Raw genomic sequence first — 27,659 nt, 5'->3', positions numbered from 1 at the left:
CCTAATTCACATTTCACCATTTTAGCCATGAAGATATTCTGGGGAAGTTTTGCCAAATGCTTTCAATGTATACATTCCATACATTTCTGTTATAGCAACCTTTCTGAAGAGACGGCGAGAGGAAGAGAGAGAAAATGAAAGGCGGAGACTCGGCCCGGCTCAAGTAAGGGAATCAACATGAAACAGCCCATGCCATTATCTCTGTGCAGAATTTGAGGAACCCAGCAGTTAGGTATCTGTATTTAATTTAGATTCTGAGACAGAATTACAGCTTAATAAACGTTTGCTAAACAAGTGGGCGATGAACAATCTGCCTGTATTAGAACCTTTATTTAGCTCCTCCCCTCCAGGCCTAGATTTAGCCTCGGATAGACAGGGAGCCCCTCGCCCCCAAAAAGAACATGCACTTTAGAGTCAGCAAAAGCTAACACTGCATCGTGGCTCCATCTCCTGCTAATTCTATGAACTTGGACATGTGACTTGACTTCTTGGTTTGCTCCCCTGGCACCACATACTTCTGTAGGTTTTCCTGGGGTGATAACCATTTTAACAGGACGGCTAGGCAGCGCCGCCCCTGCCAAGTGACTGGCACTGCCCAGCCACTTATTTTCTTGTCTTTAGCAGATATATTTCTTTGAACCTCACAGTTCGAGAGTGGGAGATGGGTTTGGGGCTCAGATCAGTGCCAGAGACCTTGTTCTATTGCTATTTGCATTTTTCTCCTTCCTTTTATTAGCTCTTCCCTTCCATTAACAAAAATATTTCTATTGAAAGCTAAGAAAAAGCTTGTCCTGTAACTAAAGAGGCACAAGCAGAATGTTCTAGACCTATACATCACTGCTTTTTTGAAACTTATCCTCCTGTAGTCTGACCCTGCTACAGCTGTGGGACTAGGAAGCCCACTGCTGCCGCGCCCGCCAATCCCCCTCCCCACCCATCCCACCGCACCTTGTGGCCAACCTCTGGACCGGATCAGGAGTCAGCACCAGCCCAGAACTCATTGCATCGCCTGGCCCATGAGATTGACTCATTCCTTCAGCTATCTGAACTGGAAGATCCAGAGTCAAGTTAGATGGTTTCAAGCTCTGGGATTGTGAAGCCTTGAAAAGTTAGGGACAGAGGCAGTACCAGGGTAACCTAAGCCACAGGTCAGTGGGTACTATGAGGGGACAGAAACAAAAGTCTTGCAGAGAAAGCTGTAGCTGACAGAGCACTGGAAAAAGCAGAGAGAGGAGACCACACAACCTCAGAGAGAGACAGGGGAACAGCTGCCCCAACTCTCTGCCCCTCCTGCTCCTGGTTCGTAAGGTTCCTCTGTCACACACCAGGCACACCATTTATTCTTGAGCTTTTGTGATGTGTCTTTTTTCTGAGACAGGTTCTCACTCTGTCGCCCAGGCTAGAGTGCAGTGGCATAATCTCAGCTCACTGCAGCCTCTACCTCCCTGGTTCAAGTTCCCTCCTCAGCCTCCTGAGTAGCTGGGATTACAGGCATGCGCCACCACGACCGGCTAGCTTTTCTATTTTTAGTAGAGATGGGGTTTTGCCATGTTGGCCAGGCTGGTCTTGAACTCCTGACCTCAGGTGATCCACCCACCTTGGCCTCCCAAACTGCTGGGATTACAGGCCTGAGCCACCATACCCATTCTGCACCTGTAACCAGACAAACTTCAACCAGAACACCTTTCCATACGTGTTCTCCCCAAGCTTCCTCTTTTCCTTGAGTGGCCCTGAGACTTTGCAAAACAGCCACTGGCACCTGCTGAAACCTTGGCTGAGGAGGAGAACTTCGATTCCACACATCCTTGGCCAAACGACAACACAGAAACCTTGGCCCATCCCTGATTACTTTTTTTCAAGAGGGAAAAGTTTATTGCAGGTTGGGTACACTTGTAAAAGGCAAAATCTAACAATGAGAACGAACTATAGGGCCCACCAGTTTAGAAGATGAGCAGGTAAAACAAATACACGGATTATGTACAATTATTAAAAAGAGCAGGGTGGTGGACAAAAAGGAAAAACTGCCAGCAGCCTTCCAGAAGGTTCACAGAGTATATCCAGGGAGCACCTTCCCGCCCAGTCCTGGCTGCCTGGGGCACGCCTCCTCCTGTGGTTACCTGCCCTGCTCCAGATGAAATGCAGATGAGGAAGCAGGCACCGGGTCTCAGGAGCGGAGCTTGCTCTGCTCTGCAAGTGGCTGGCTTGCGGAGAAGCCCCCGCTGGGTGCCACATGTGCCAAGCCTCTCATTAAAAAACCCAGAGGAGAGGGCAGGTTCACAGGCATTTCCTAACACGCGTGTGGGAAGAGCTGGGGAAAGCCATATGCCCAGGGAAGAAGTGGCTTCTCCCATCGTCTGTGTACAAATGAATCCTCAGCATTGTCTCTGGTGAGCCCAGCACCCCAAGCCAAATGGCTGAGCACGCAGCACTGGGCATCTGAGCGCTTCTCAAAGCCTGCAATCCACGTCCAAAGACCAAATCGTCCTCTCAGGCGCTCACTTCTTCCAGTAGAAAGCCACTCCTCTTAGCCCCATATCACCTCTCACAGGACATCCACAAAAGGACAAATGCAATTCTAAGTCTTTCGTAAAAAAAAAAAAAAAAAGAAAGAGAGAAAGAGAGAAAAGAAAGGGAGCATTTTGAGTCTATTTAAATAAGGAAAAGGCCTTGGTTCATCCAAAGTGTTGCTATAAAAATGCATCGAACGCTGGAATAAAGGTGCACATTCTCCTGGTGAAGCTGTAAAATGTCCAACAAACTGAAAACGACTGGGGATGATCTGGAACGAGTCTCTCCAAACAGCTGTTGGCAGCACGGATGCGGCCTTTGATGTCTCCAGGAACCAGAAGGTAGAGCCCAGAGCACCAGGCCAGGCTCCGGCACGCCGGGCTCCGGTTCCCAGGCGGCCTGCGGAGGACCCGCGAACTCAGGCGCAGGCGGTGAGGACAGGGAGGCCTGCAGCAGGGAGGCCGGCGAGGCCGAGCAGAGGGCTGGCTTCCTGGGTGGCAGCGGGCGGCTTTGCCCGTCTGCAGGAGGCTCAGTCTCGGTGGCGGCGCCACGTTCCTGCCCGCTCACCACCCGTGGCAGCAGGAGGACAGTTGGGGCTGGGAGATTCCGGAGGGGTGGGGGCCGGAACTGCTTCCCTAGGCACAGGGGTCTCCTCCACTGAGGGGGGACCTGGAGAGATGGGCTCCATCCCAGGCCTGCCGCTGTCTTGACAGTGCTTGCTGCAGAAAATCTGCCCCTCCTTATCTAGAGCCGTGTTCTGAGGAGGAAACAGCAGAGACAACACATTACCCAGGCCAGGCTCGGGTCCCAGCTGCCACGAGCAGAGAGCACGACAGAGCATGCACGGGCCTCAGAAACAGAAGAGGAGAAATAACGCCAAGCCTCTAACAGAAGCCTCACAGGAGAGCAATGGTTTCGGGAACCCACTGGGGGAAGGCGCTGTCCGCGACCCCTGCTCCTACCCTGACCCAGGCTGGCAGCCCAGGAAACACTGGGTGTCTGTTGTCTTCTCTCGCTTTGGGCTGTGCCTGGGTTCTCACTGCTTCAGCTCAAGCCTAGACCTTAAGCTCAAAAGAATTCTGAGACAATAAGCAAACCTTACAAGGGTACTCAGTCTTGGACAGTTTACTTTTCCAAAGAAAGTTCTCTGTCACAAATTGAAAAGTTATCCATATGTCCTGTGAATAATTAATCCTTCTAACAACCTGAGCGGCTGTGAAGCCTATAAAAGGCCCAGGAATCAGATGGAGCCATATTATCCTTTTCTGAGATCCTCCAGGATCTCCTCACCTGTCTTCTCTTCACATGAAGCAAAGCTTCCTTATCCTGACACGTCTTGAAAGTTTTTAAATCTGCTCAGCTCTTCAAGGAATAGAGAAACAGCCACAAAGATGTGAGGCAGTCACCTTGCGTTCTGAGCCTGGCTGGGGAAGGGAGCCTGGTCCTCCTTTTTCCTCCTCTATTTCCTGCTTGTCCGGGGAAGGCCATCAAGCTGCCATCTCACTGGGCTTCCCAAAAGTGAAGGAGATGGCAGTTCCCAGGCACCTTTAGCTGAAAGGGACAATTGCCAGGAGGCATGTTGTAATCTAACTACCCTGGGGAGGGAGAGGGGAACATGCACTGGAGATTCTTTCAGTACTTTAACAACAACAAAAAACGTCTGGAGAAAATAAGAAACAACAACAGGGCTTTCTAAGATGAAGCTGGGTGGCTGCCTCCAGGGCACCTGAGGCTACCTGTGGAGCGGCTGCTTCTCCACCGGCCCTGCCACGTTCGAGCTGAGCAGTCATCTATTTCTGGCCAGGTGCGGTGGCTCACACCCGTAATCCCAGCACTTCGGGAGGCCAGGGAGGGAAGATTACTTGAGGTCAGGAGTTCGAGACCAGTCTGGGCAACATGGAGAGACTCCATCTCCACAAAGAATTTAAAAATTAGCTGGGCATGGTGGCATGCACCTGTAGTCCCAGCTACTTGGAGGCTGAGGCAGGAGGATGGCTGGAGCTCAGGAGTTTGAGGATACAGTGAGCTAGGATCACACCACTGCACTCTAGTCTGGGCAACAGAGCAAGACCCTGTCTCAATAAACAAAACTCCCATACCTCTCCAATTTCCAAGGACAATTTCAACTACCTGGAGAAAGAGTAACTGTGGAAAACTCCACTAAAAGATGCTCCCACCTACATGGGAAGCAGAGAGGCAGCATACAGGTCTTTCCTACCACAAAAGGTCTCCTGGGTACAAGAAAACAATCCCACACCCCCCCCCACCCCGTTATTTCTCCTTTTCTCTTCCTGTCAGGAGCACAGGGGCATGTGCAGCAGAAGGCAGGCTGGCAGTGCAGTTAGTACATACCATGGCCTTGGACCTAGCCAGAGGGAAGCAATGCAGGCGGCGGGAGAGGCAGGAGAAGGCAGGAGAGAAGCAGGGACAGAAACTAGACTTACTTTCAACAGAAGCAACACGAGTGAAACAGTTTTGTCTATCTTAAATTAAGGCAATAAACCCAAATCCTTCCCCAACTTCCCCCTGAAACAAAGCATAATCCCCCAGCGAAGAAGGCAGTGCCCTTGAATCCGTCCCTTCTCAAGTCTGCACCACAGACGGCTTCTCGGCATTTCCTTCCCGCCACAAGATGGGCTCTCCTGGTCTCCGCAGCCGGGGCGAGCCACCCGGGGTACATGGGAGGCCGTCCTGCGTGCACCCTGCTCTGTCCTTTCTTACGCATGCTAACGACAAGTCCAAGAAAACTGAACTGTAATTCCACACCTCAGCTCTGCCTGAAACCAAGGTCTCGCCCATTAAATGATCTTCTCTTATCCCAAAGGCTGGCTGAGATGACACTTACTGACACAAACTCATCTTTGGAAACGCAGCTGGAGAAAGAACAAAAGCTTCACAAAGGCACCCATCTTAAGCTGCCCTTTCCAAAAAGCCGCTTTTTACCTAAGTGGGAAACAGCACTGGCAGGAGAACAACGGGACTCCTCCCGTGCTCTCACCAGCTGTTGGTCTGGAAAGGCAGGCAGTGTGGCAAGCTGAGAAGTTTTAAAATGAAGTTTTCCAGGGGCGTGCTTGGCTGGCTGGAAAGGATGTGAGTAGGTACAGAAGACCCACACCAGTAAGCAGCTGAGAGCCGGACGGCGGCATGAGAAACTGAGACAAGCATGCAGGCGTGAGAGGGGCTGAGGGTGGGGTGCGCTGGTCGGGCACAGCATGGTGAATACCAGGATTCTGCTTCGGGCTCTCCCACTGTCTCAGCGGGGTAAAGAAGGAAACTCTGAGGTGCCTCTCAAACTGTCAAATCAAACTGTCAAATAAAACGCAGATAACACCATCAACTTTACTTTCTTTCACCTTTCTGGACCAATTCCTAGCCCGTAATTTTCTCACTGCAGCCTCAGGCCCCAACTCTGGGGGTGAGAACACCAGGCTGACAGCAGATGGGAAGGTCCTATCTGTAAGTGACACAGCAGTTGTCTGATGATTCAACCTCCAGTCGGTTGACACTATTTCCACTATCATTTGTATCTGCAGAAAACCAGGTTGGCCCCACAGTCTCAGTTATGAGTACCAGGGAGAGTCATTTTGAGGTTATTTTTAATATAAAAACACTTAAAACTGTTCCCGAAGACAGGACACACAGATGCACAGTGACGTGAGGAGGATGAGGACGAGGAGGACGATACAGCAGCATCGCGAGTTCCCCCACACAACCGTGCCCCGGACCGGGTCCTGCGCCAGGGGAGGACCAGCAGCAGGCCTTCCTCTCCCGCTTTTGGGGACAGCCCAAAATTCACAGGCTGGTGTTTTGGCCATCGAGAATGGGTGCCACCAGAGACAAGCCTGATTGAATTTTCCTGCAGGTCCTGAATGGGATCATGACATCAGCAGTTCCCCCGAGCTAAGAGCCCGCAGAGTTGTGTAGGGAACACAGGGTTAGAGGGGGCACCCTGCCAGCATGCACAAAGTGACTACTGAACACACGTAAACACACAACATTTACAATCGCCATCAGAACTGCAAACAAAAAAGGGTTGTTTGTTTACACAAACACCCTGTCAGAGCCCAGGGGTTTGTTTTTTGACGAACTCCTCATGAGCAAATGGGAAATGGTATTTGTAAACCACACAACATAGGTTCTGTCTGAGGGGGTCTAAGCGTCATCATCCAGGACATAGCCTGTAGAACGGCTAATCACTCCAGAACGTCAGCTGAGAGCCAGCCATAAAGAGGCCGGGCACAGGCCTACGGCCACTGATTCCTATCTGCGCCCCTGAGTCAAAAAGTGACCCCAGCAACGACTCCTTTCACAGTCTCTGAGCAAACTCTCCTAAGCCCTGGGCACAGGGTGGTTAAACGTTCTTCCTCTCAGAAGACTTAATATGGTTATTAAATTCTGATCCCAACCAATCTCTCAAGGTTTTTCATGACATGTTGAGTATGCCAATTTTTAATGTTTCATTTTTCTAAATTTTCCAAGAAGCTGCCTTAAAACGCAGTGCACGGCGAGGCTATGTACCACTGAGCCCATCCATCAATGCTAGCTCTCGCAAGGGAATCGCTGGAAACATTCTCATGTCGTTGGCTCAATCAAGATGGTTCTTTTCAAAGTGTCTACGCTGTAATTCTTTGACAACTCTGACTTTCTCAGGCTTTCAGCTAAAATTCAAGGGAAACCACAACTCAAAAGGTCTTCCCACTGCTTTGGCACAGAGCACCCCCAAAGTCCTGCAAGCCATCAAAAGACTCAGCTTGCAAACTCAGGCTCTGTCTGGAGAGAGACCGAGAGCACACTTTCTGGCAGGGGAGCAGCTGGGGAGCTGCAAGGACACACAGAGAGCAGCCACATCAATGCAGCCACCCCAGGGACAGAAGAGAAGGACAGCCCAGTGGGTGCTGAGAACCTGGTGGATGCTCAATCCATGTAACAGAGTGCTGCATGCTTGTAGGGTGTGTGGAGTGTGGGGTGAGTGGGGGTGTGGGGGGTGTGTTGGGGTGTGTGGGGTGTGTTGGGGTGTGGGGGTATGTGGGGGTGTGTGGGGTGTGTTGGGGTGTGGGGGGTGTGGGGGGTGTGTGGGGGTGTCTGGGGTGTGCTGCGGTGTGGGGGGTGTGTGGGGTATGTGGGGGTGTGTGGGGTGTGTTGGGGTGTGGAGGGTATGTGGGTGTTTTGGAGTATGTGGAGGTGTGTGGGGTGTGTTGGGGTATGTGGGGGTGTGTGGGGTGTGGGGGTGTGCTGGGGGGTGTGGGTGTGGGGGTATGTGGATGTGTTGGTGTGGGGGTGTGCTGGGGGGTGTGGGTGTGGGGGTATGTGGATGTGTTGGAGTATGTGGGGGATATGGGGTGTGTGTAGGGGGTGTGGGGGATGTGGGGTGTGTGTAGGGGGTGTGGGGGATGTGGGGTGTGTGTGGGGTGTGGGGGATATGGTGGGTGTGGGGTGTGGGGTGTGTGTGGGGTATGGGGTGTGTGTGGGGTGTGTGTGGGATGTGGGGTGTGTGGAGAGAGGGATGTGAGGTGTGGAGTGGGGGTGTGGGGGATGTGGGGGATGTGGGGTTGTGGGGGATGCGGGGGTGTGGGGGATGCGGGGGGGTGTGGGGGATGCGGGGGTGTGGGGGATGTGTGGTGTGGGGGATGTGGGGGTACGGGGGATGTGCGGGTGTGGGGGATGTGAGGTGTGGAGGGGGGGTGTGGGGGATGCCGGGGTGTGGGGGATGTGGGGTGTGGGGGATGTGGGGTGTGGGGGATGTGGGGTGTGGGGGATGTGAGGTGTGGAGGGGGGGTGTGGGGGATGTGGGGTGTGGGGGTTGGGGGGATGTGGGTTATGTGTGTGGCTTCCTTACAGCTTCTATCTGGACCCTGCATCTTCCTAGGTAAGACTCCCAGACGACCATGCCCCATGAGAATATGCCACTGTGTCCTTTCTAGTTGGGGAGGAAACAAGGAGGACCTTCCCAGAGGGTGAGAGGCCTGTCCCAAGTACGAGTGACAAAGTTGTGGAGATGGAGATGGCCAATCCTTAGCTGTCGGGACTCAGTGTGGTCACGCGGGGGGCCCAGATGTGAAACTCAGGCACCCATCACCTCAGCAGGTCTGATTCGAAAGCTGCTCCAGCCAACTCCGGCTCTGGGAAAGGCAGCTCCACCCCTGTTCTATGCTCTTGGGAGTGCGGTGGGGGGAACCGAGGTCCCTGCCTGGGCGGCTGGTTGGCTTCTACCGCTCACAGGGAGCTGGCTTTCCAGCCCAGCGACGCACTGGCTCAGGCCTGGACAGCTGCTGCGGGGGTGCTGCCCTCACCTCTGGTTCAGTGTTTTTTCCTTTTGATTCATTTACTCTCATGTCACTTTTCATTTTAATTTGTTATGTTTATGGATTTAGGAAAGTTGCCTTAAGGAACATTTTGGAAGAAGAAAGGATGAAAAAATAAGGCCATCATTGTCACTGACATCTCATAAAATGTTAACCCTGAAAAACAAATATATATATATTTTTTTCCTTGGTTCTGTACTTTTAAAAGCCCCAAACTGTATTTTAGAAAACACTGATCTTTTTAAAACTGAAATTTGTTTAGCTTTGGCTGTTTCTTATGCCAAGTCTCAAAGAATAATTCACATCTCTAATAATCTATTTTTGAGGCCTTGAGTAGGCAGGGGGTTAATTCCTAACACGACAAATCTCACCAGGGCTTGGGAGTCTCTCTAGATGAGAAGACCGAGACAAGAGTGGAAGCAGCTGCCCAGAGGGCCTGGCCAGGAGCTCCGTGGCGCCTGGACCCCTCAGACCAGCCCTGTTGGTCCCTGCACAAGCCCCTCCACATAGTGCCCCAAGCCGGGGAGTTGCCAGACGAGTGCCCTCCACATGCCAAGCCAATCTTCGTATGAAATAGGACCATGGAAGGCACCAACTTCCATGTGAGGGCAGCTCCCGGCTATCTAATTCAAAAACTTCAAGGCCGGCTCCACAGACAGGCCAGATGCTGCCACCTTCCACTCACCATGATGACGGAGACCCCGGTGGTAGTGCTGTTCTGTTTGGGGAGCGCATTATTAAAGTGCTGTTTTAGTTTACCTGTTACCTCAGCTTGCATGTTATTCTCCTGGGAGGCATCATCCTACAGGAAAGAAAAGAATCAAATACAATGCTTTTTCCATCCCCCCGTTTCAGCTCTCTTTTCCTTAAGAGTCTCCCTCCCGGCCCCACCCTCCTGACCTCTTCCTAAATGGGCCCCTCTTAGTCACAGAATTAGGGAAACAATGATCTTTCAAAAACAACTATTGTTATTCAGTAGTCCCATGCCCTCAGAAAGACCCCACACCATTCCCTTTGCCCCTCAGGCCCAGGAGAGGGCACAGGTCTCCCAGGACACAAAGCAGGACACACTTCAGGCTACTGAGACCCTCACCCAAGGCACACGACTTAGTATGATCCCTCCCATGGAAGCATCAAAGGTAATTGTTTTTCACTTTAATCAAGAATTCATTTAGTTGCTAGTCTTTATTGCTTATAATAAACCAGAAAAAATGTGGCATCTTCGCTACTTGGTCCAAGAGCCACATCATTTAGCCCAAGAGAGCAGCAAGCAGGGTCCAGAGAGCCTGCACCTGGATGGCGAGTGGGTGGGGCAGTGGAGGTGCCCAGGGAGCTCCCCAACCCGAGTCAACAAAGCCCTGGGCTAACTAAACTAACTTCACTCTCCTGGAGCCTCCCAGAAATGAGGGAAATGGGAGAAATGTAATTCCCACAGTCCCCATTTATTGGATTGTGTTTCCCTCCCAGAGACCACCTGAGCCTCTGGGAGGGAACTCTAGTCAATATCACATGTCTCCACCCAGCTCTGAAGGGACCACGTCTCAGCCTCCCCATCAACAGCAGGAGGTCTCCTGAAAGCACGTGCCCTGAAGGCAGAGAGATCAGAGTCTGAAACAGGCTCATCTCCAGGGCAAACCCTGGAAACTCAAACCCTGGAACCACAAAAGACGAGAGAAAAGAGCCTCCTACAAGAGCACTGTGGCCAATTCCATTTTGCAGATAAGGAAACTGGGGCCAAGAAAGGGACAGTGACTTGCCCAGGTGACTCGCAGGGCAGGGTCTAAGACTGGGACCCTGGTGCCAACTGCTTTCTTGGGGAGCCATCTTCATGCTACTTGCTCAATGGGAAAGACAGACATTCTATCTACCATGGAGCTTGGATGCATAACAGGTGCATGTGTAAACGTCAGAGTGAGGAACCGTGCTGTTGGCCACAGAGCACAGTGATGCCCATTCCCTGGGAATGTGGGTACTTACTGACACCCAGGGGTGACTCAGGATTTGTCCCGCGGTACACCGAGCTTCAACATTTACCTGAAGCATTTGACTGATTAATTCCTACAAACAAATAAACAAGACCACAGAGAAGGAGATAATTCAATATCACAAAAGAAGGTAATTCCAGCATAAGTATAGAAATCTGAGTTTGTAGCAAGCACTTCAGAGAAGAGCCAGCACAGCTGCTAGCTGATTCAAACCGAAACGTGATTACACCTGCTCTCCTAATGCCTTACAAGCAGTGCAAAAGAAGAGATGGTCCCTCCTGAGTCCACATAAAACTAAGATGTTCTCACCTAAGAGTTCTGGTCATTATTATTCCACAGTCTAAAACTGCGGTATTTCTCCTTTTGGCAATTCCGTGTGTTCTGCAGTTCATCCCTGTATCCCGATGGGTGCCCAATACATATTTCTCAAGTAAATGAAATAATGGATGTTAGAGCTTAGAGGAGCACAAGAGGATGGAGGGAAACCGGAAAGATGGCCAGTCCAACTTTAAGAATTTTGCCAAGAACTTCAGAGACCATACCATAGGATGAACTTAAAAGAACAACCACACAATAAAAGCCAAGGAACTTTCTGCAATGCAATACCAAGAGTAGCTACAGCCCTGTGGAATGGGTGAGGACCCCACCACGTAATACAACCCACAGAAACAGGCCTGGAGGGTACCTTGGCAGAGTCCGTGATGTTATCCCAGTAGGGGGCCGGAAATTCCAGCTTCCCAGCCAAGATCTGGTCGAAGAGATCTTCCTGGAGATTGTTCTCGCTAAGCCAGTGACAAAGAAATGGAAGAAAAGTCAAAGTCACCATAGAGTTTTTCAACAAAATGCCCACGGGAAGAGTGGGGAAAGGAGTCCAGTCTCTGGCTTTGACCTGGACATTCCATATCTCAATTATGTATCTCAATTCCATTTGTAATGACAGAACTTTTCCTTTTAGACAATGAGCCAAAGAACATTTCCATAGGCTGAGGAATTAAAGAGACAGAGACAACAACTCAAACATTTGCTTAACAAACGCAGAGTTTCAGTTTGGGAAGATGGAAAAGTTCTGGAAAGGGACGGTGGTGATTCTTGCACACAATGTGAATGTATTTAGTGGTACTGAACTGTACCCTTAAAAATGGTGAGAATGATTGATTTTGTTATGTATATTTACCCCCCCCAACACACACACACTCAAGAAAATATTGCAATCCACAAATAATGGAAATCCTCATTTCAGGAAAAAAAAACATCAGCATCTGCCCTCAAAACTATCATGGCAACAAGAAAGGAAAGGCAGAAAATCTGAGTCTGATCTCCTTTCCCTTCTTCTTTCCACTTTAATAGCCAAAGATCAGTGGAACAGCCAACATATGAAAAAGTTATAAGGAGTTCAGGATCTGGATAGAACATTCACGAAATAATTAGTTCACTGTTGGAAACTGACTTTAAACTCAGTCTGAGAGGAAGGGCCAACCCAAAATGCCAGGCAGAATGGCACAGGCTAAGGCAAACCCATGCCAGTGGCTCACAGGGGCATCCCTCCCACCTGCACCTGACCGTCCCACCCTCGGAGGCGCACTTACACAGTCAGTGCCTGATGAATACAGGCTGACCTGACTTCTCATGAATGATGTCATGGAAATGTGGAAACACCAATGGGAAAGATGTCCCCAACCTCCCAAATAACTTAACCTCCAGAGCCCCCTCACTTGGTGGGTGCATCGATGGCTAGAGTGAGGAACAGCATCATTAGCTTTCCAGGCCATTACAAGGACCCATGAGAAAGCTCAGAATGGCCTGCTGGAGTCAACATCAAAATCCAGGAGTGCAAGTTAAGTATTACCCGGCAAGTGTGCAAACATTTCTTGGAATTTCTTCACCCAGCCTTTGGGGTTTTGCTACCAACCCCATCAAAGGGGAACAAGGGCAAGCGTGGTGTCCTGAGAAACAGATCATTCAGCACAGTGTCTAGACACAAATTCTAGGGCTGTAGTGATGACATGGTTCCCTCCTTCCTGCTCTATTAAAAAGAGTAGAGTTGGCTGGGTGTGGTGGCTCATGCCTGTAATCCCAACACTCTGGGAGGCTGAGGTAGGTGGATCACCTGAGGTCACGAGTTTGAGACCAGCCTGACCAACATGGTGAAACCCTGTCTCTACTAAAAATACAAAAAAAAAAAACCAAAAATCAGCCGGGCATGGTGGTACACACCTGTAATCCCAGCTCCTCCGGAGGCTGGGGCAGGAGAATCCCTTGAACCTAGGAGGTGGAGGCTGCAGTGAGCTGAGATTGCACCACTGCACTCCAGCCTGGGTGACAGAGCAAGACTCTGTCTCAAAAAAAACAAAACAAACAAAAACAAACAACAACAAACAAACAAAAAAAAAGAGTAGAGTTTCTGAGCTTTGTAAATATTCACGGCATTTAAGAGCAGGCGCAGCTGAACGGACACCCATTGGTCCATGGAGTTTGGTGAAGAGGCACACTGAGGAGCAAAAGTCAGGACAGACAACTGGGCCAGGCAAGAGAAAGAGATTCCCACTGCTGTCCCAAAGAGCCATTTCCTGTGGATGCCCGCAGGTTTCTTAGTGTCAGCATGTTTTCTTTCCTTTTCACTGTTAGTTCCCTGCTGAGTGAGCTCAGCTTACTGCTCCTTCAAAGTGAGTACAGAATACATCTAAGATTATTAGATTTAGTGGAAAAATTCAGAAAACCAGAGGGCTCCAACATAGGATGTTAGAAAAAGATATTTAAAATGAGCTATTGCCACAATCGTTCTTTTTAGTCATCCTTACCTATTGTTCCACTCACCTCTCCCTTATTTTTTTCTAGAATCTCAAATATCTTATATTTTGTTAATCCATATAGCTTTTGTTAATAAATAGCTAAAAAAGCTGGAAGTGTGTGCACAGCAGTCATTTATAGCAGCTGGTTCTTGGCAAAATACCCTGAGTCAACAAACAAAACCATAGGGTGTCTCAGCAATGAGAATGAGACCCCGAAGTATCCACTGTGAGTTGCAAGAGCTTTGACAGTTGGGGCCTGCCCTGCACTAGAAAAACAAAGTTAATTTATCTTTCTTAGCAGTCATGTAAGAAAAGCTGTTCTGATTAAATCCACACTGGATTCGGTATCACACTGATACTCCGCAATGTGGCTGAGATCCTTCAGGGCACTTTTAAATTCTAAAACAATATAGCCTTTGGACCAAGGTGCTGTTAAGTCTTAAAATGTCCATTAAGAAAAACTTGAAAAACAACAAGAGAGTTTGTGCACATGCTCTCTTTTCAACGACAAAGCATTAAAATTCAGAGAAGGTAAACCTGAAAATGTTGTAAGCTATTTCCCAAATGATGTTCAAATGTTCCACTTAGAGCATTTTGCACATGTTTTAAGAGAAACAAAAACTTCAGTATAGTCATACAAATGATACTTTTTGTCAGTGACCCTAAGAGCAGACTTGCTTAGGCAACAACTAAAATTTTGGGTGCCTCTGAAAAACCAATCTCCTTCTCGGTAATGATGAATCTGATGTTGAAAAAGACTAGAGGAAGATAGTCCAGGCGCACTGGCTCACACCTATAATCTCAACACTTTCACAGGCTGCGGTGGGAGGACTGCCTGAGGCTAGGAGTTCACGACTAGCCTGGGCAACAATGCAATGTGGTCTCAGCTACTCAGGAGGCTGAGGGAGGAGGACTGCTTGAGCCAGGAGTTGGAGACTGCAGTGAGCTATGATCGTACTACACTCCAGCCTGGTCAACAGAGACCCTGTCTCTTAAAAAATAAATTTAAAAGGTTACAAATAAAAGTTACAGACTGGGCAACAAAGTGAGACCCTCTCTCTACAAAAAAAAAAAAAAAAAAAGCTGGGCATGGTGGTGTGTGCTTGTAGTCCCAGCTACTTGGGAGGCTGAGGTGGGAGGATTCCTTGAGCTGGAGTAGGCTGTGATCACACCACTGCACTCCAGCCTGGGTGACAGAGCAAGATCCTGCCTATAAAAAAGAAAAGGAAAAAAAAAAAGACTAGAGAAAGAATGAAAGACGCTACAGTCAGAGAAGCTAAAACTGTAAATTCCAAATAACAATTTTAGTTTAAATGTTTTGGGTTAAAGTTGTCTTTTGTATAAAACAAACTATTTTGAAATATTTGAAGGACTTTTAAGTACAAATGTAGACAATCTATTTTATACCAAATTTATTTACCATATACCATTTCTGTAATTTATGACATACATTTCTATATTATAGTAGGTTATAAAATCTACCCAGAATGTCGCTGTATGCCATGAAGACACTTCAGTAACACGTTTTTAACATTACAGATTCTCTTTCATCACAATATGATATAAAAGAGGGAAAGCATTGTCTTAATTTTTAAAAGCTACCTGGAGGTCTATGACCTGCTTCTGAAGGCAGCACATAAGGGCAGCAGCCTTCAGAACGTAGCTTTACTGCTTTTGATTAGCCAAACTTATCTCTAGACCCCACAAAAAAGCTGCTCCCCATTCAGTATCAATCCATGATAAATATATCCTGTTCAATTTTCTCACTTTTGTTAAAAAGTAAAAAGCAGTGAAAAGAAAAAACTCTCAGGCTGCACCGGCAACTGGAAACACTAGAGGGAGTTGTGAGCACACACTCCTCAAACTCATCCCCCAAGACCCTTTCCCAGCTGGGTTAGCCAGGGAAGGGAACTCCGCTGTAACTGGCCCAGGATCACCTGTCATCAAGATGCATTCCGCTTCTCCACTTGACCAACTCCCAAAACATGACATCACTGAGACCAGCCAAGGCCTGGTGTGACTGTAAAAATGGCCACGAACTATTCCCTTCCCACTATGTACTTAGCTCATTTTCTCCCACATTTACTCTGGGTTTGACTTGATTTGCTTAATGGCACACCAAGTGTGAGGTGAGCAGAGACTGAGGAAGTTCTCGGGGAGTAGAACTTGCCCTGTTTCTGGCTGCTGGGGAATCCTGCATCCACTCTCATGGAAGCCCAGGACAGTCCTTGCATGACGAAAGCACAGGGCCAAGTCATCTCTCTTGTCCCAGTGGACACTGAGCCACCTACCAGGCGTGCAAGTGGGGCCATCCTAGACCATCAAGCCCCCACTGAGCCAGCCAGCTCAGAAGATTCACTCAACTGATCCATGCAATTGTTTCATACTCCTAACTTCAGGGGTAGTTTGTTACTCAGCAAAAGCTAACTGAAACGTGCAGTAATTCTACAGTCTGTGTAACCCACCTAGCCAACAACTTTGGTGGAAGACCATGATGTTGACAGCCAGATGAAAATATCTTTCCACCTATAAAAACTCCACTAATACCACAAAAGTCTCACTCAAATGCTACATCTTTCATTAATGCTACATCCTTGTGATATCCCTGAACTAAGCACTCCCTCATGCTCTCCTTATTCTCTTTGATCAATAGTCTTGTGAGATGTGTCTTCATCTATAGCATAAGGCTTTCAAAAGTAGAGACTAACATCTGTCAGTCTTATGTTTACTGCAATGCCAATTAGAAAATTGTTCAACTCAATGGAAAAACTGAGAATGTTAAAAAGATAATCCTTTCAACTTTTCTGTATGTTCAAAGTTTTCATAATAAAATGTTGGAGGGAAAAGAAGATAAAACCATTTTTCACTTACTGACCCAGAACAACACTACAAATACCATGCCATAGACTAAATGTTCATATCTCCCCAGAATTCCCATGCTGAAACCTAATCCCCACTGTGATGGTAGTAGGACATGGGACCTTGGGGCAGCCATGCTATTGTTAAGGGTGGAGCTCTCATGAATAGGATTAGTGCCCTTACAAAAGACCCTAGAGATTCCCTTGTCCTTTCCACCGTATGTGGTTAGGGTGATGAGACGGCTCTCTATGAACCAGGAAGTGGGCCCTGAACAGTCACCAAATCTGTAGTACCTTGATCTTGGAATTCTCAACCTCCAGAACTGGAAGGATGAATTTTCTGGTATTTATAAGCCACACTGTGTATGGCATTTTGTCATGGCTAGTCAAATAAACTAAGGGAAACCACGACCTCAGGTTTTGTTCACCACTGTATTCCTAGCACTTAAAATCATGCTTGGTACACAGTAGCTACTCATTAGAGAGTTACAAAATGAACAAAAGAAGAGATTAAAGTTAAAAGAGGTCAAGAAAACTCAGAAGAAAACAGAACATGCATGGTTAGATGAACTTCTGCTTCAGAGTAATTCATTTGCTCCAGAGGGGAAGATGAAACTCATCAAAAGAGCTGTGGCTGAAGCCCCTCACTCATCCCCTGTGCAAAGACTGCCGGGCCAAAGAGTGTGCTCTGTGCCCTGCTCACACACCCTGACCACTGTCCGGGGCCATCTCTGCTCCCACCAGGTGAAGCAAATGGTTACCAAGACTCAGTCAGTCTGTGTATTCCCAGGCCTATTTATACCACAAGTGTTTGTAATTCTATTCTTAATTAAATGTCACGTGAACCAATAAAATGAATTTTAAGAAGAAACAGAAATTGTTTCTATGAGAACAAAGTTGAATGCTATAGAAAGATATAAAAATTGCTCTCAATTATAATTGTGAGAGATCACTATGAAGAACTGGAAGACAACATACCTGGAAGGATTCGGACTGCTTCACAAGGCTCTTTAAATTTTGCTGTTATTTGAAAAAATGGAGAAATTGGACATGGTAGACACCGTATTATGGGTTTATTTTTATGAAAGAATGAACACTGAAAACTCAGAGGACCAACCAAACACAAAGCAAAGGCCTTCACCTCACATCCAAAGTATGCTAATGAGAATACACATTAATAGGCTGTAAATTAAAAAGTGAAAGGTTTTTTATGTAATTTTTAACTGGCATTTTTAGTGACCAAACAGTCCTGACTGCCAGGAGCAAAGTGTCTGCTTCTGGACCCAAGGGAGAGTATTTGCAATTCAAATACAGTCGCCCAAAAGGCCGCCTACCTTCGGAATGGTGGGAATCCACAGAGAAGTATGTATGTGATCACGCCAGCTGCCCAAATGTCCACCTTCAGGCCATAGCTAGGAAAACAAAGTGGGTGAGGGGGAGAGAAATGATGACTCCCAAGAACCTTCCATGGTACTGGAGTATTGCCTTTAATTGTTGGGAAAAGGATTATTTTGGTGTTATTCATTTCATTTCACATAGAGATGAATGAATCACCCTTTAGAAAAAGACATCTGTTTCTGCCAACCTAACCACAGTCTTGGTGACTACTGCCATATTCTCAAGAGTGGCCTTGGGACACAAGTCCAGGCCAGGGCTCTGATCAGGTAAGCATAAAGTCTGCTTCCTGAGGTCAAAATCATGGTGCAGGCAACTCTCTTCTTTCCATTCTCCACCTTCACAGGAGGCACTGTATACACAAGCAGCAGCAGCAGCAACAAAACAGACCTTTCTCATGAACTGTATACAGAAGCAGCAACAGCAACAAAAACAGACCTTTCTCACCAAAGTTAAAGGACTAACCAGGGCCACCAGAAGTCTTACCCAGTTTCAGCAATGATTTCTGGAGCCACATAAGTGGGTGTGCCACAGACTGTGTATAAAGGGCCTTCTACCACAGTAGCAAGCCCAAAGTCTCCCAGTTTCAAAGACTTGGTCCCATCGGGATATTCACATACCTGAAACAGAAATCAACCAACCATCAGAAGGTTTTTTTTTTCCCTCAACAAGTGCAAGAGGGCTCTTGGAATTAGGCAGAAAGGACACAAATACATTTACTGTTAAACTCCAATGAAATCTCTCCTTGTGATTCTTGTTTTGAAGACAGGGTCTCACTTTGTTGCCCAGGCTGGAGTGCAGTGGCATGACCACAGCTCACTGCAGTCACAACCTCTGGGCTCAAGTAATCCTTCCCCCACCGAACTCCCACCAAGTAGCTGGAACTACAGGTACATGCCACCACACCAGGCTAATTTTTTTATTTTTTGTAGAGATGGGGTCTCCTTATATTGCCTAAGCTGGTCTTGAACTCCTGGGGTCACGAGATCTGCCCATCTCAGCCTCCCAAAGTGCTGGGAATACAGACGTGAGCGACCGTGCCCGAGCCCTCCTTGTGATTCTAACACCACTGGTTTATCTTTGTTGCTTTAAAGCGCTAATTTTTTTCTCTTCAGAGATTTTGCACGATTGTGTGAAATTTGGAAAAAATATTTCCACTTTTGCAGAAAGTTCCTTACCTAGAAGTACAATGAACACACGTGCTTGCTTACACAATAGTTAGGGTGTAGGCGGGTGTGTACCTGATGGGCATGAGAGAGGCCTCTAATCCTGGAGGTAGAAACTGACCTTTATTTAGCATTTACTGTGTGTGACGTACTTGAAAGCCCAAGAAATGGTGTATTAAGTGTCCACCAAAGCACTTGGTGACCTCCACGGGACTAGCATGTTTAGTTCAGAAAATAAAATTGGGGGCAGCGATGGGGTCCTTGTTGTCCGGACAGTCAATGATGAAAAATAAATATCATATAGGGGAAAACCTTAGAAGTTTAAAAAGAAAATGACCTTTGGGATCAGGCAGCCTGAACTTCCATAACAAGTCCACACACCTGGTTGTGTGACTTCTGAAAGTCACATAAGCTCTCTGAGCACATTCCCTCATCTAGGAAGTGAGATAATGCCAGTACCTCCCTTGTGAAGTTGGTGTGAAGGTGAAATGAGACAAAGCTCAGAACAGGGCTCAATAAATGCTCCTTCCTTGTGGGTAATGATAAAGGAGAAAAAATAAAAGTAAAAAAATAAAAAATGTTCTTTCCATTTCCTGGAAGGACTGGCTGATTAGATAATTATCACATCAGAAAAGGTTTAAAAATGCGGGTGGAGATGTGACTGTTTATGCTTAAAGAACCTTTCTAGAAAGCATTTCAGCAATATATAGCAAATTTATTTACATCAATTATAACCTTTGACCCAAAAGTCTACTTCTCAAAACCTACTCTAGGGGAATAGAGATGGACCCAAGGATGCTAATCTCAGAATTTGTCTATGACTTTTAAAAACTAAAGGCAACATAAATGGGTAATAGGGCAATGACTAATTATGATACATTACCATAATAAAATATTACATACTTTCTAATAAGCATTTTTCAAATATATTAATCATATGGGAAAGTCACTATTACACAGAGTTAAAAAAATGCACAATTATAAATAAATACTCAAAAATGTTAAGTTTATCTCTAAGTAGTAGCATGAAGGATTAAATTAATTTTCTTTATACTTTTCAGTGGTTTCTAAAATGTTTACAAGGACCATGTGTTGGTTTCATAATAATTTCATATATAAGCAAAACTATGGGATAAATATAACTTTAGAAAGTTACATTCTAAGTGGATAGTTTTAGAAGCAAACAAGTGCATATGACAGCATAATTCAGGTTTCACCATGCAATCCTGAACTGTGTACAGTCCGTCTGTCTCTTGGATGTCCATTTTGAAAATATGGAATTTCAGAGAATAAACTGCTGCAGAGACCTAGTCTATACTCATTGTAATGCCTGTTTCTATTTTTCTATTTTAAGCATATTTAATTTGCTTTGTCTCATATTTCACTGAACCAGATATTTATCTCAACTACTATTAGCTATAGAAGGAGAAAAATTTAGAAAATGATGTTTTTTCAAGATAAGTATGTTAGCAACATCATCCATTAGTCTGCTACTTAATGAGGGGGAGTGATTTAAACAGTCATCAGTAAAAAGCATGGAGAACCACAAGGCTCCCCCAGGCCAGTAATTCCCCAAGTTTTAAAGGCATTTTAAAGAGGACAGCAGAGAAATACCTCCCTTACCTGTGATGTCCTTATCCATTTAATAGGAACATGTTTCACCTTTAGTATCTGAATAACATTTTCCAGTCTTATATACTGAATACACATCCCTAACACATATCTTTGACTTTAAAGTTCACAGAAGTAAAGATGAGGATTTTGAGTTCCTCATAGATATTTACAACTCTGAGTCAGCCCACAAGTCAGCAGAAACCTTTTCAAAGATATGAATGATTCAGCCTAAAGTAATGGATTCCAGATTCTTAGTCACGTCACAGTCTTAGGAAAACTTTCCACCCATTATGTTTAATGTAAACATTAGCAAGAACAATCTGATATAATTATAGTTAGAATTTATAATGCTTTTACCAAAACCCAGACTTTGGAAAGAAATTTCCTAAGTAATTACAGCGATAAGAATGTTATAAGCACAATTTCCTAACTGTCCGTATCATGAGAGTTAAAACAAAAAGTTTTATAAATGTCACTGTTATTTTGTTTTTACAACTTAAAAACATACTCTTTAGGTACAATTTTTGAAAAATAGTGTTTATTTTAAAGACTCCATTTAGTGATGCCTAGGGATATTCAGAGGTTGCTGTCAGATACTCAGAAGTCCCAGAAGTCCTGTTTTTCACATCCTCTATAAAGAATTCAGAGTCAGACGCAGGAGCATAAATAGAAAGGGACTGAACAGTCTATAACTGCTGAATTATGTCTGTGCAAGTGATATTCCTTGGCTGAACATCAAAAAAGAAGTGTCATTAGGGGCAGACAAGCCTGAAATCATATCTTATCTGATTCATCTCTCCTCAATGCTAGACACAGAAGCAAATATGTCTTAATATGAATATATTTCAGATCTTAGTGGGAGATTGTCTTCAAAGCAGGAAGAAATTATACATATATATCTCTCTAGATAGATATAGAGACACACACAGCATTGCTTTAAAAACAATTGCCTTTAATAAAGAGGTGACTAGATGAACAGGGACTCCAAAGGCTTTCTGGCAGAGTTCAGGTCTCCCCAGAAACTGACATTCTCGAGGACTTTGGAGATTTCAAAATTCTTCCAAACATTATGTCACTGGACTTCTAGAGCCACCCCACTGGGCAATTAGGAAGAGAACTGTTACCTCCATTTTACGAATGAAGAGACTGAGGCGCACAGCACTCAGGTTACTAGTCATATGGTCAGGCAGGGGCTCCAGCCAGGACCATTATTCATTCCACAGCACCATTCTGCAAGATTTGGTATCTGAAAAATAACTGGATAGGCCTGCCAGAACCCTGACTATAGTCTGCACTTCCTTACAGATTTTGAGTGAATTTAAACAATAACAACAGTGAGAACTCCAGCCTGCAGTGTTCAAACACCCCACCACAAGCTGTGAGATGCTTCTGTCAAAAGTTGCTCTCAGAATGCAAAAATAAGAAACACGAGGAATGCAGATCCCACATACAAAATGAACACTGCATGTTCTCTAAATAAAATGTCAACTTCATGATTTAGAAGGACTTCAAATATGAGAAACCAACCCTCTGCTCTTCTCTCCCCTATCCCCAGAACTCCTGGACAACCTAAATTTATCACTGGTCTCTCATAGTTAACTCTGACACGGCACCACCAGGCTGTAACTCACAGCTTTAACGGCCACCCCTGTGCTCCCTGACACAGCTACCAATACATCTCCACTGGCAGGGTTTTAAATTATGATGCTGCTTACCGGAGAGGGGGATGCAAATCAGATGTCTGAATGCTCTGGTGTTTAAAAACTGAATTAGTTCTTAGAGCAAGAAGAGGCCGACAGTCACTCTGGGTATTTACTTTTAGTATCTCAGTGGCACCCTCTCCTCCCAGGCCAATACCAACCTGCTGACTAAATCTAGAAACTGCCAAGTGATCTAGTTAGGTTTTCAATGGCAAACACATTTTACTGAGATATATGAGGCTAAGGTTGTTTCTGAAGGCTCGACAGAGCCTTTCTACATCACACATTCGCCTCTTCCAGAGGTCAGTTTTATCCTCTTCTTCCTTTTCCTCCCTTTCTGGGCTAACACAAGGGGGCTGCTATAGGTTTGGGAAGGGGTAGACGCTCATCTAGGCCAGGTGAGACTCGATGAGGAGTGTGACTCTGATTTCCTGATTGCATTCCAAGACTCATGATGTTGGAGACATCAATCCCCATTACATTATTCACTCTTTTAAATTTTTTAAATTTTAGCCAATTCTCCTGAAGAAGTGAAAAACATTATCCACCCTTGATATGTGACAAGAAAAAAGGAGGCGGTGTCAGATTCTCTACATATATTAAGAAACTCTGAGTGGAAAAGAGAAGAAACAGGAGGTGAGAGTGAGATCTGTGAGCTGGGAAATGGACACTCCCTGGTTTACAGGGAAGCTCACAAGCACCTCAGTCACCTTTGCTGGGCCTTAGATCAGGGCTGCTGGACACACTGGCTCCAGGGGTTCCTTGGGAACCTGTGGCTCCCATAGTTTCAGAGAATGCAGTAACTGGAGCCAGTGGGGCAAGGCAGGTTGTGGAGAACAGGAAGCAGTCAAGGGGGTATCCTTATGAATGCCCCGGTGTTTGTGTCTGGGCACACCTGGAGAAGCCCTGTGCCTTTGTTTGCGAAGCCCAGGCCAAACTCAGTTCGACGGTGGAGGAGCCTGGCATACCGCAAGGTCCCAGCGGGCGAGAAGCCTGTTTGAGGAGAGAACGCTATATCCTTACTTTCCTCCTAAGGCTCGGTTTACAGCTCTGTCTCCATTCCTTGTTAGAGTTCATAAAACCAAGTTCATAATCCCCTCTGCCCCTTTTATTTTTTAACACAGAGCAGGGATATTTCTTTTCCTAATAAGAACATATAGAAATGAAATATAATTCCCTCAAGGCAGAAGACAGCAAGATAAAATTTCACATACTTTTAAACGGACACTCAGAAATCATCAAATGATATTACCAAAAAGAAAAGACACAGACTCTGGATTAGATTAGCCAAAAAATAAAAAGTCCCCAGGATGGCTTCAGAAACTGTGCATCAAGGCACACTCCTTTTTTTTTTTTTTTTTTTGAGACGGAGTCTCACTCTGTCGCCCAGGCTGGAGTGCAGTGGCCAGATCTCAGCTCACTGCAAGCTCCGCCTCCCGGGTTCACGCCATTCTCCTGCCTCAGCCTCCCGAGTAGCTGGGACTACAAGCGCCCGCCACCTCGCCCGGCTAGTTTTTTGTATTTTTTAGTAGAGACAGGGTTTCACCATGTTAGCCAGGATGGTCTCGATCTCCTGACCTCGTGATCCACCCATCTCGGCCTCCCAAAGTGCTGGGATTACAGGCTTGAGCCACCGCGCCCGGCCTGGCACACTCCTTTCAACCGTTATTTGTGTGGTGCTCACAGTAGGCTGTAGAGCCTCATGCTCTAGCACCAGTTGCTAGCTGAGTGTCAGTGGTCAGCGAGCAAACACTCTGCTGTCCGTTATGTGTTTACGTGGCACTGTCCAAGCCATTGGAGATATAAAGATAATTGAGACACAAACCTTGCCTCCATGGTACTTACAATCCCAAAGAGGCAGACAAGTATATGATAAAGATCACAACACCGGAGCAAGCGCAGCAGAAACCCAAGGTAGCTGTGACTGAACTCTGTCTAGAAAGTCTAGGGTGACATTAAAGAAGACTTAACTTTTGCTCAATGTATTACAAGATGAATGGTTTACCACACTGCTGGAAGAGAGGACGTTGCAAATGAGGACTGGTAGGAACAGAAGCAGTGAAGTCTTGGTAAGGCTGTTGGTAAGTCAAGTCTTAACTAAAAACTGAGGATGGAGGAACCTGTGTTTGGATTAACTCAGATAAGCTTGCCTCCCAAGCAGGAATGAGGATGAGAGCCCTGAAAGGCAGAAATAAAGAAGCCAACTATGTCATGTGTGTTTGTGGGGGGCTGGGAGGAGTGTAAATGTCAAATCACCCAACCAATTTCTCTATAATTCTTCTATAACGTGGTCATGAAGATTGGCTCCCAACTAGCAAGCTGTGTCTAGTTATCAAGAGTCACCATGAAGGTGAGTTAAATATGGCTTGATGCTTAGGCCATGTTGGGTTGGATGGATAAGAGTTATTAACAGGATAGGAGGCTGAAAAGGCAAACTGAGATCAGACTATGAAGAACTCTGGATACCACAGTAGAATAAGACTTTTTATTCTGTAGAATAATAGGATAAAAGAGACTTCTAAGAAAAAAAAAATTGGCATCTCTTGGTCTCAGTTTCCATGCCTGTAAAGTGGAGATGAATGGACTAGACTATTTCCAAAATTCTTCCCTGCAAATAAATTAACCTCCATATTCTACTCCTGTCTCCTATGAGCCTCTAATTCTGTCTCAAATTTATTCTTCACAATTTTCTGCCCTATAAAATAATTTTCCTGCTCACCTTTAAGTCAGTACCATCAATTAAAATATAAATGAAAATGTATTTTCTTATATCTGGTGACATGCTTTGGCTCTGTGTCCCCACCCAAATCTCATGTTGAACTGTAATTCCCAATGTGGGGGGAGGCACCTAGTGGGAGGTGACTTGATTCTGGAAGCGGATGTCCCCTATGCTGTTCTTGTGGTATTGAGTTCTCATGATACGATGGTTTAAAAATGTGTGGCACTTTCCTCCTCGCTCTCCTTCTCTCCTGCCACCATGTGAAGAAGGTGCTTGTTTCCCCTTTAACTTCCGCCATGATTGTAAGTCTCCTGAGGCCTCCCAGTCATACTTCCTGTTAAGCCTGTGGAACTGTGAGTCAATCAAACCTCTTCTTCCTAAATTACTCAGTCTCAGGCAGTTCTTTATAGCAGAGTGAGAATGAAATGATACATCTGGTAAATAGTAAATGCAGAAAAATTCAATAACTCCATTAGTATTTGATGGTCATTGACACGAGTCTTGCTAATTTTCTAAATTTAAAGTCTCATAATGCAGGATTGTTATAGACTGTAAAATGCCATTATTTGCATATGCTCCTTTTAAAGGAAGAGAGGCATTCATTGGAACAGAAAAAGCACGGATGACATACCAAGAGATTCTCTGGTTTGATGTCTCTGTGCACAATGCTGAGGCCATGGAGATACCTGAGGGCATTGGCTAAGTTGTATACCATGGCGCTGCCATCTCTCTCAGTGTACTTGGTCGACGAAGTAATTGCATCAAAGAGATCTCCACCCTAAAGGATACATAAAAGAACGTATCAAAACATCAACAGTGCAATCCTATGAAGGTAAGAAAGATGGCTCATTGGCACAAAGCAGAAAATGACACAAGTGCCACTAAAACTGGTGATTATAAATAATGAAAGTTACGAGGCAGCAATACACTTTTCTGATTAGGTCCTTCAAGGATATTGTAAATTGTGGGACTAGGCCCCAAGAAAATCTCTCTATCCTCTTACTTTGACCAATTCCATCACCAGAAAGAGCTCAGTTGCTGTTTCCATCTCCTCGACCAGCATAATGATATTGGGATGTTTCACTCGGCGCAGTATTGACACTTCATTCTCAATCAGGTGTTCCTGTCAAATGAACAGTATAGAGAGGAGATCAGAAATCACAGAACCCTCTGCTCTTTCTCTAAGGCCTAGAGGACAGCAAAACAAACACAGCCTGTGGATCTGATGCCAAAGAAAGCATTGCTCTTGGCACAAAGACAACTAAACCTGACCTTGACCTAATTGTTCCCATAGGGACAGGGTCAGTGTGAACATATTATTGACATTACCAAAAAGATACAGACGCCTAAACATCCCCCAAAAGGCTCCATGGTGCTTCTGTGGCATATTAAGCATACTGTCTTCTCGCTCTTCATTATTTCTAACACCTTAAGAGGTTGTGATGCTCTTAATGAAAAGCATCACAAAAAAGCTATGAAAGCTTCAGCACACAGCTCTGTGCTTTGTAATTCAGCCAGAACCGCTTTTTGATTCCAGTATAAACTCACAAATAAAGACTAGGCATATAAGAAAACTTGGCATGCTTATAGCGTATAACTTCTGGCATTAAGCATTTTTAGTTTTTAAACTGTTACTAACATGAATTTGAATTTCATGCTGAAATTCATGAAAAAAAGGAACTTTCTTCCTCTATGACTGGATATGAAATCATTCACCAGATGGATGTTCCTTAACATCTTGTATTTCAGAAATCTGAAAACATACAGTACCACGGGGACCACTATTCTCATTTTAGCTCTAATCACTTCTCCTCTGAAAACACCGCCTGATTATCAATCCTGGTGAGTAATGCAGTTGGGATCAGCACTGTAGCAAAATGTTTGCTTACAGAATTAACGAATTATTCGTAATACATCAACCCATGAATCATGAACAATGATTGCTCTGTTTTAAATGAGACATTAAAACCTCTCAACATGTGTACACATGTATTTTTACACATGGATGGACGAAGTTAAGAGCCACCTCATCCTTTTGGACCATAGCTGGAAATAAAAATTATAACAAATGAATAAATAACATGTGGAGAAAAATCTGTTTCAAGCTCCTGCACATGGTAGGTTGTGTTTCTTGAGCACTGAATGCACTGTGCTTGTCCAAGCAGTCACTCAATAAATGTTGGCAAGTGACACTGCAAATTTACTAAACAGAAGTATGGGAAAGAAAGAAACCAACATTTACTAGGAATCTAGTCACTGTTTGTTAGTAGCTGTGTAAGGTACTTGTGTAATGTTTGAACACTTTATCCTTGGAAACAGTCACTGGAGGTTGAATGTAAACTAGGTTTCTGACATCCAAGACCATCTTTCTTATACACACATTATCACCTTCCAAAGGGGAAGAATTCAGTAAATGCCAAGATGGAATTCTTCAAAATAAAAATTATAGCTGTAAGTGAAAATACTTAATTCCTTGAAAAGATAAGAGCATACAGTAGCACCACACTGACTTAGGGGTTAAGAATCACACCAGGGTTTGTGCAATGAGGAGAATCTATGCTTCTTTTAATGAACAGGGCTAAGAAGTCTTTGACTGGCTCAGGACTCAACAAACGCTTCCAAA

General features: G+C 45.5%; 1 protein-coding gene across 6 annotated transcripts in view; it reads right to left on the bottom strand.

The window, feature by feature from the left end:
* Positions 1 to 1,833: 1,833 nt before the first annotated feature.
* The window catches only part of DCLK2 (doublecortin like kinase 2), a 187,266-nt gene continuing 161,440 nt past the window's right edge, over positions 1,834 to 27,659 (bottom strand). For 2 of the 6 annotated variants that reach the window (XM_033215452.1, XM_033215454.1), the window contains 8 exons: positions 26,040 to 26,159; positions 25,668 to 25,814; positions 18,324 to 18,457; positions 17,777 to 17,854; positions 11,481 to 11,577; positions 10,788 to 10,868; positions 9,496 to 9,612; positions 1,860 to 3,265 (listed from right to left, as the gene is read on the bottom strand). In XM_033215452.1, coding sequence (XP_033071343.1) covers positions 3,038 to 3,265; positions 9,496 to 9,612; positions 10,788 to 10,868; positions 11,481 to 11,577; positions 17,777 to 17,854; positions 18,324 to 18,457; positions 25,668 to 25,814; positions 26,040 to 26,159 — 1,002 coding nt within the window. In that variant the 3' untranslated portion in view covers positions 1,860 to 3,037. Of the gene's footprint in view, positions 3,266 to 5,731; positions 5,815 to 9,495; positions 9,613 to 10,787; positions 10,869 to 11,480; positions 11,578 to 17,776; positions 17,855 to 18,323; positions 18,458 to 25,667; positions 25,815 to 26,039; positions 26,160 to 27,659 lie in introns of all 6 variants that reach the window. The other 4 variants (XM_033215453.1, XM_033215455.1, XR_004438174.1 and 1 more) reach the window with 3 other exon arrangements.

This window comes from Trachypithecus francoisi, unplaced genomic scaffold (assembly GCF_009764315.1).
Source record: "Trachypithecus francoisi isolate TF-2019V2 unplaced genomic scaffold, Tfra_2.0 Lachesis_group1, whole genome shotgun sequence".
In the NCBI taxonomy this organism is placed as follows: domain Eukaryota; kingdom Metazoa; phylum Chordata; class Mammalia; order Primates; family Cercopithecidae; genus Trachypithecus; species Trachypithecus francoisi.
This window is presented reverse-complemented; position numbering and strand designations above follow the sequence as displayed.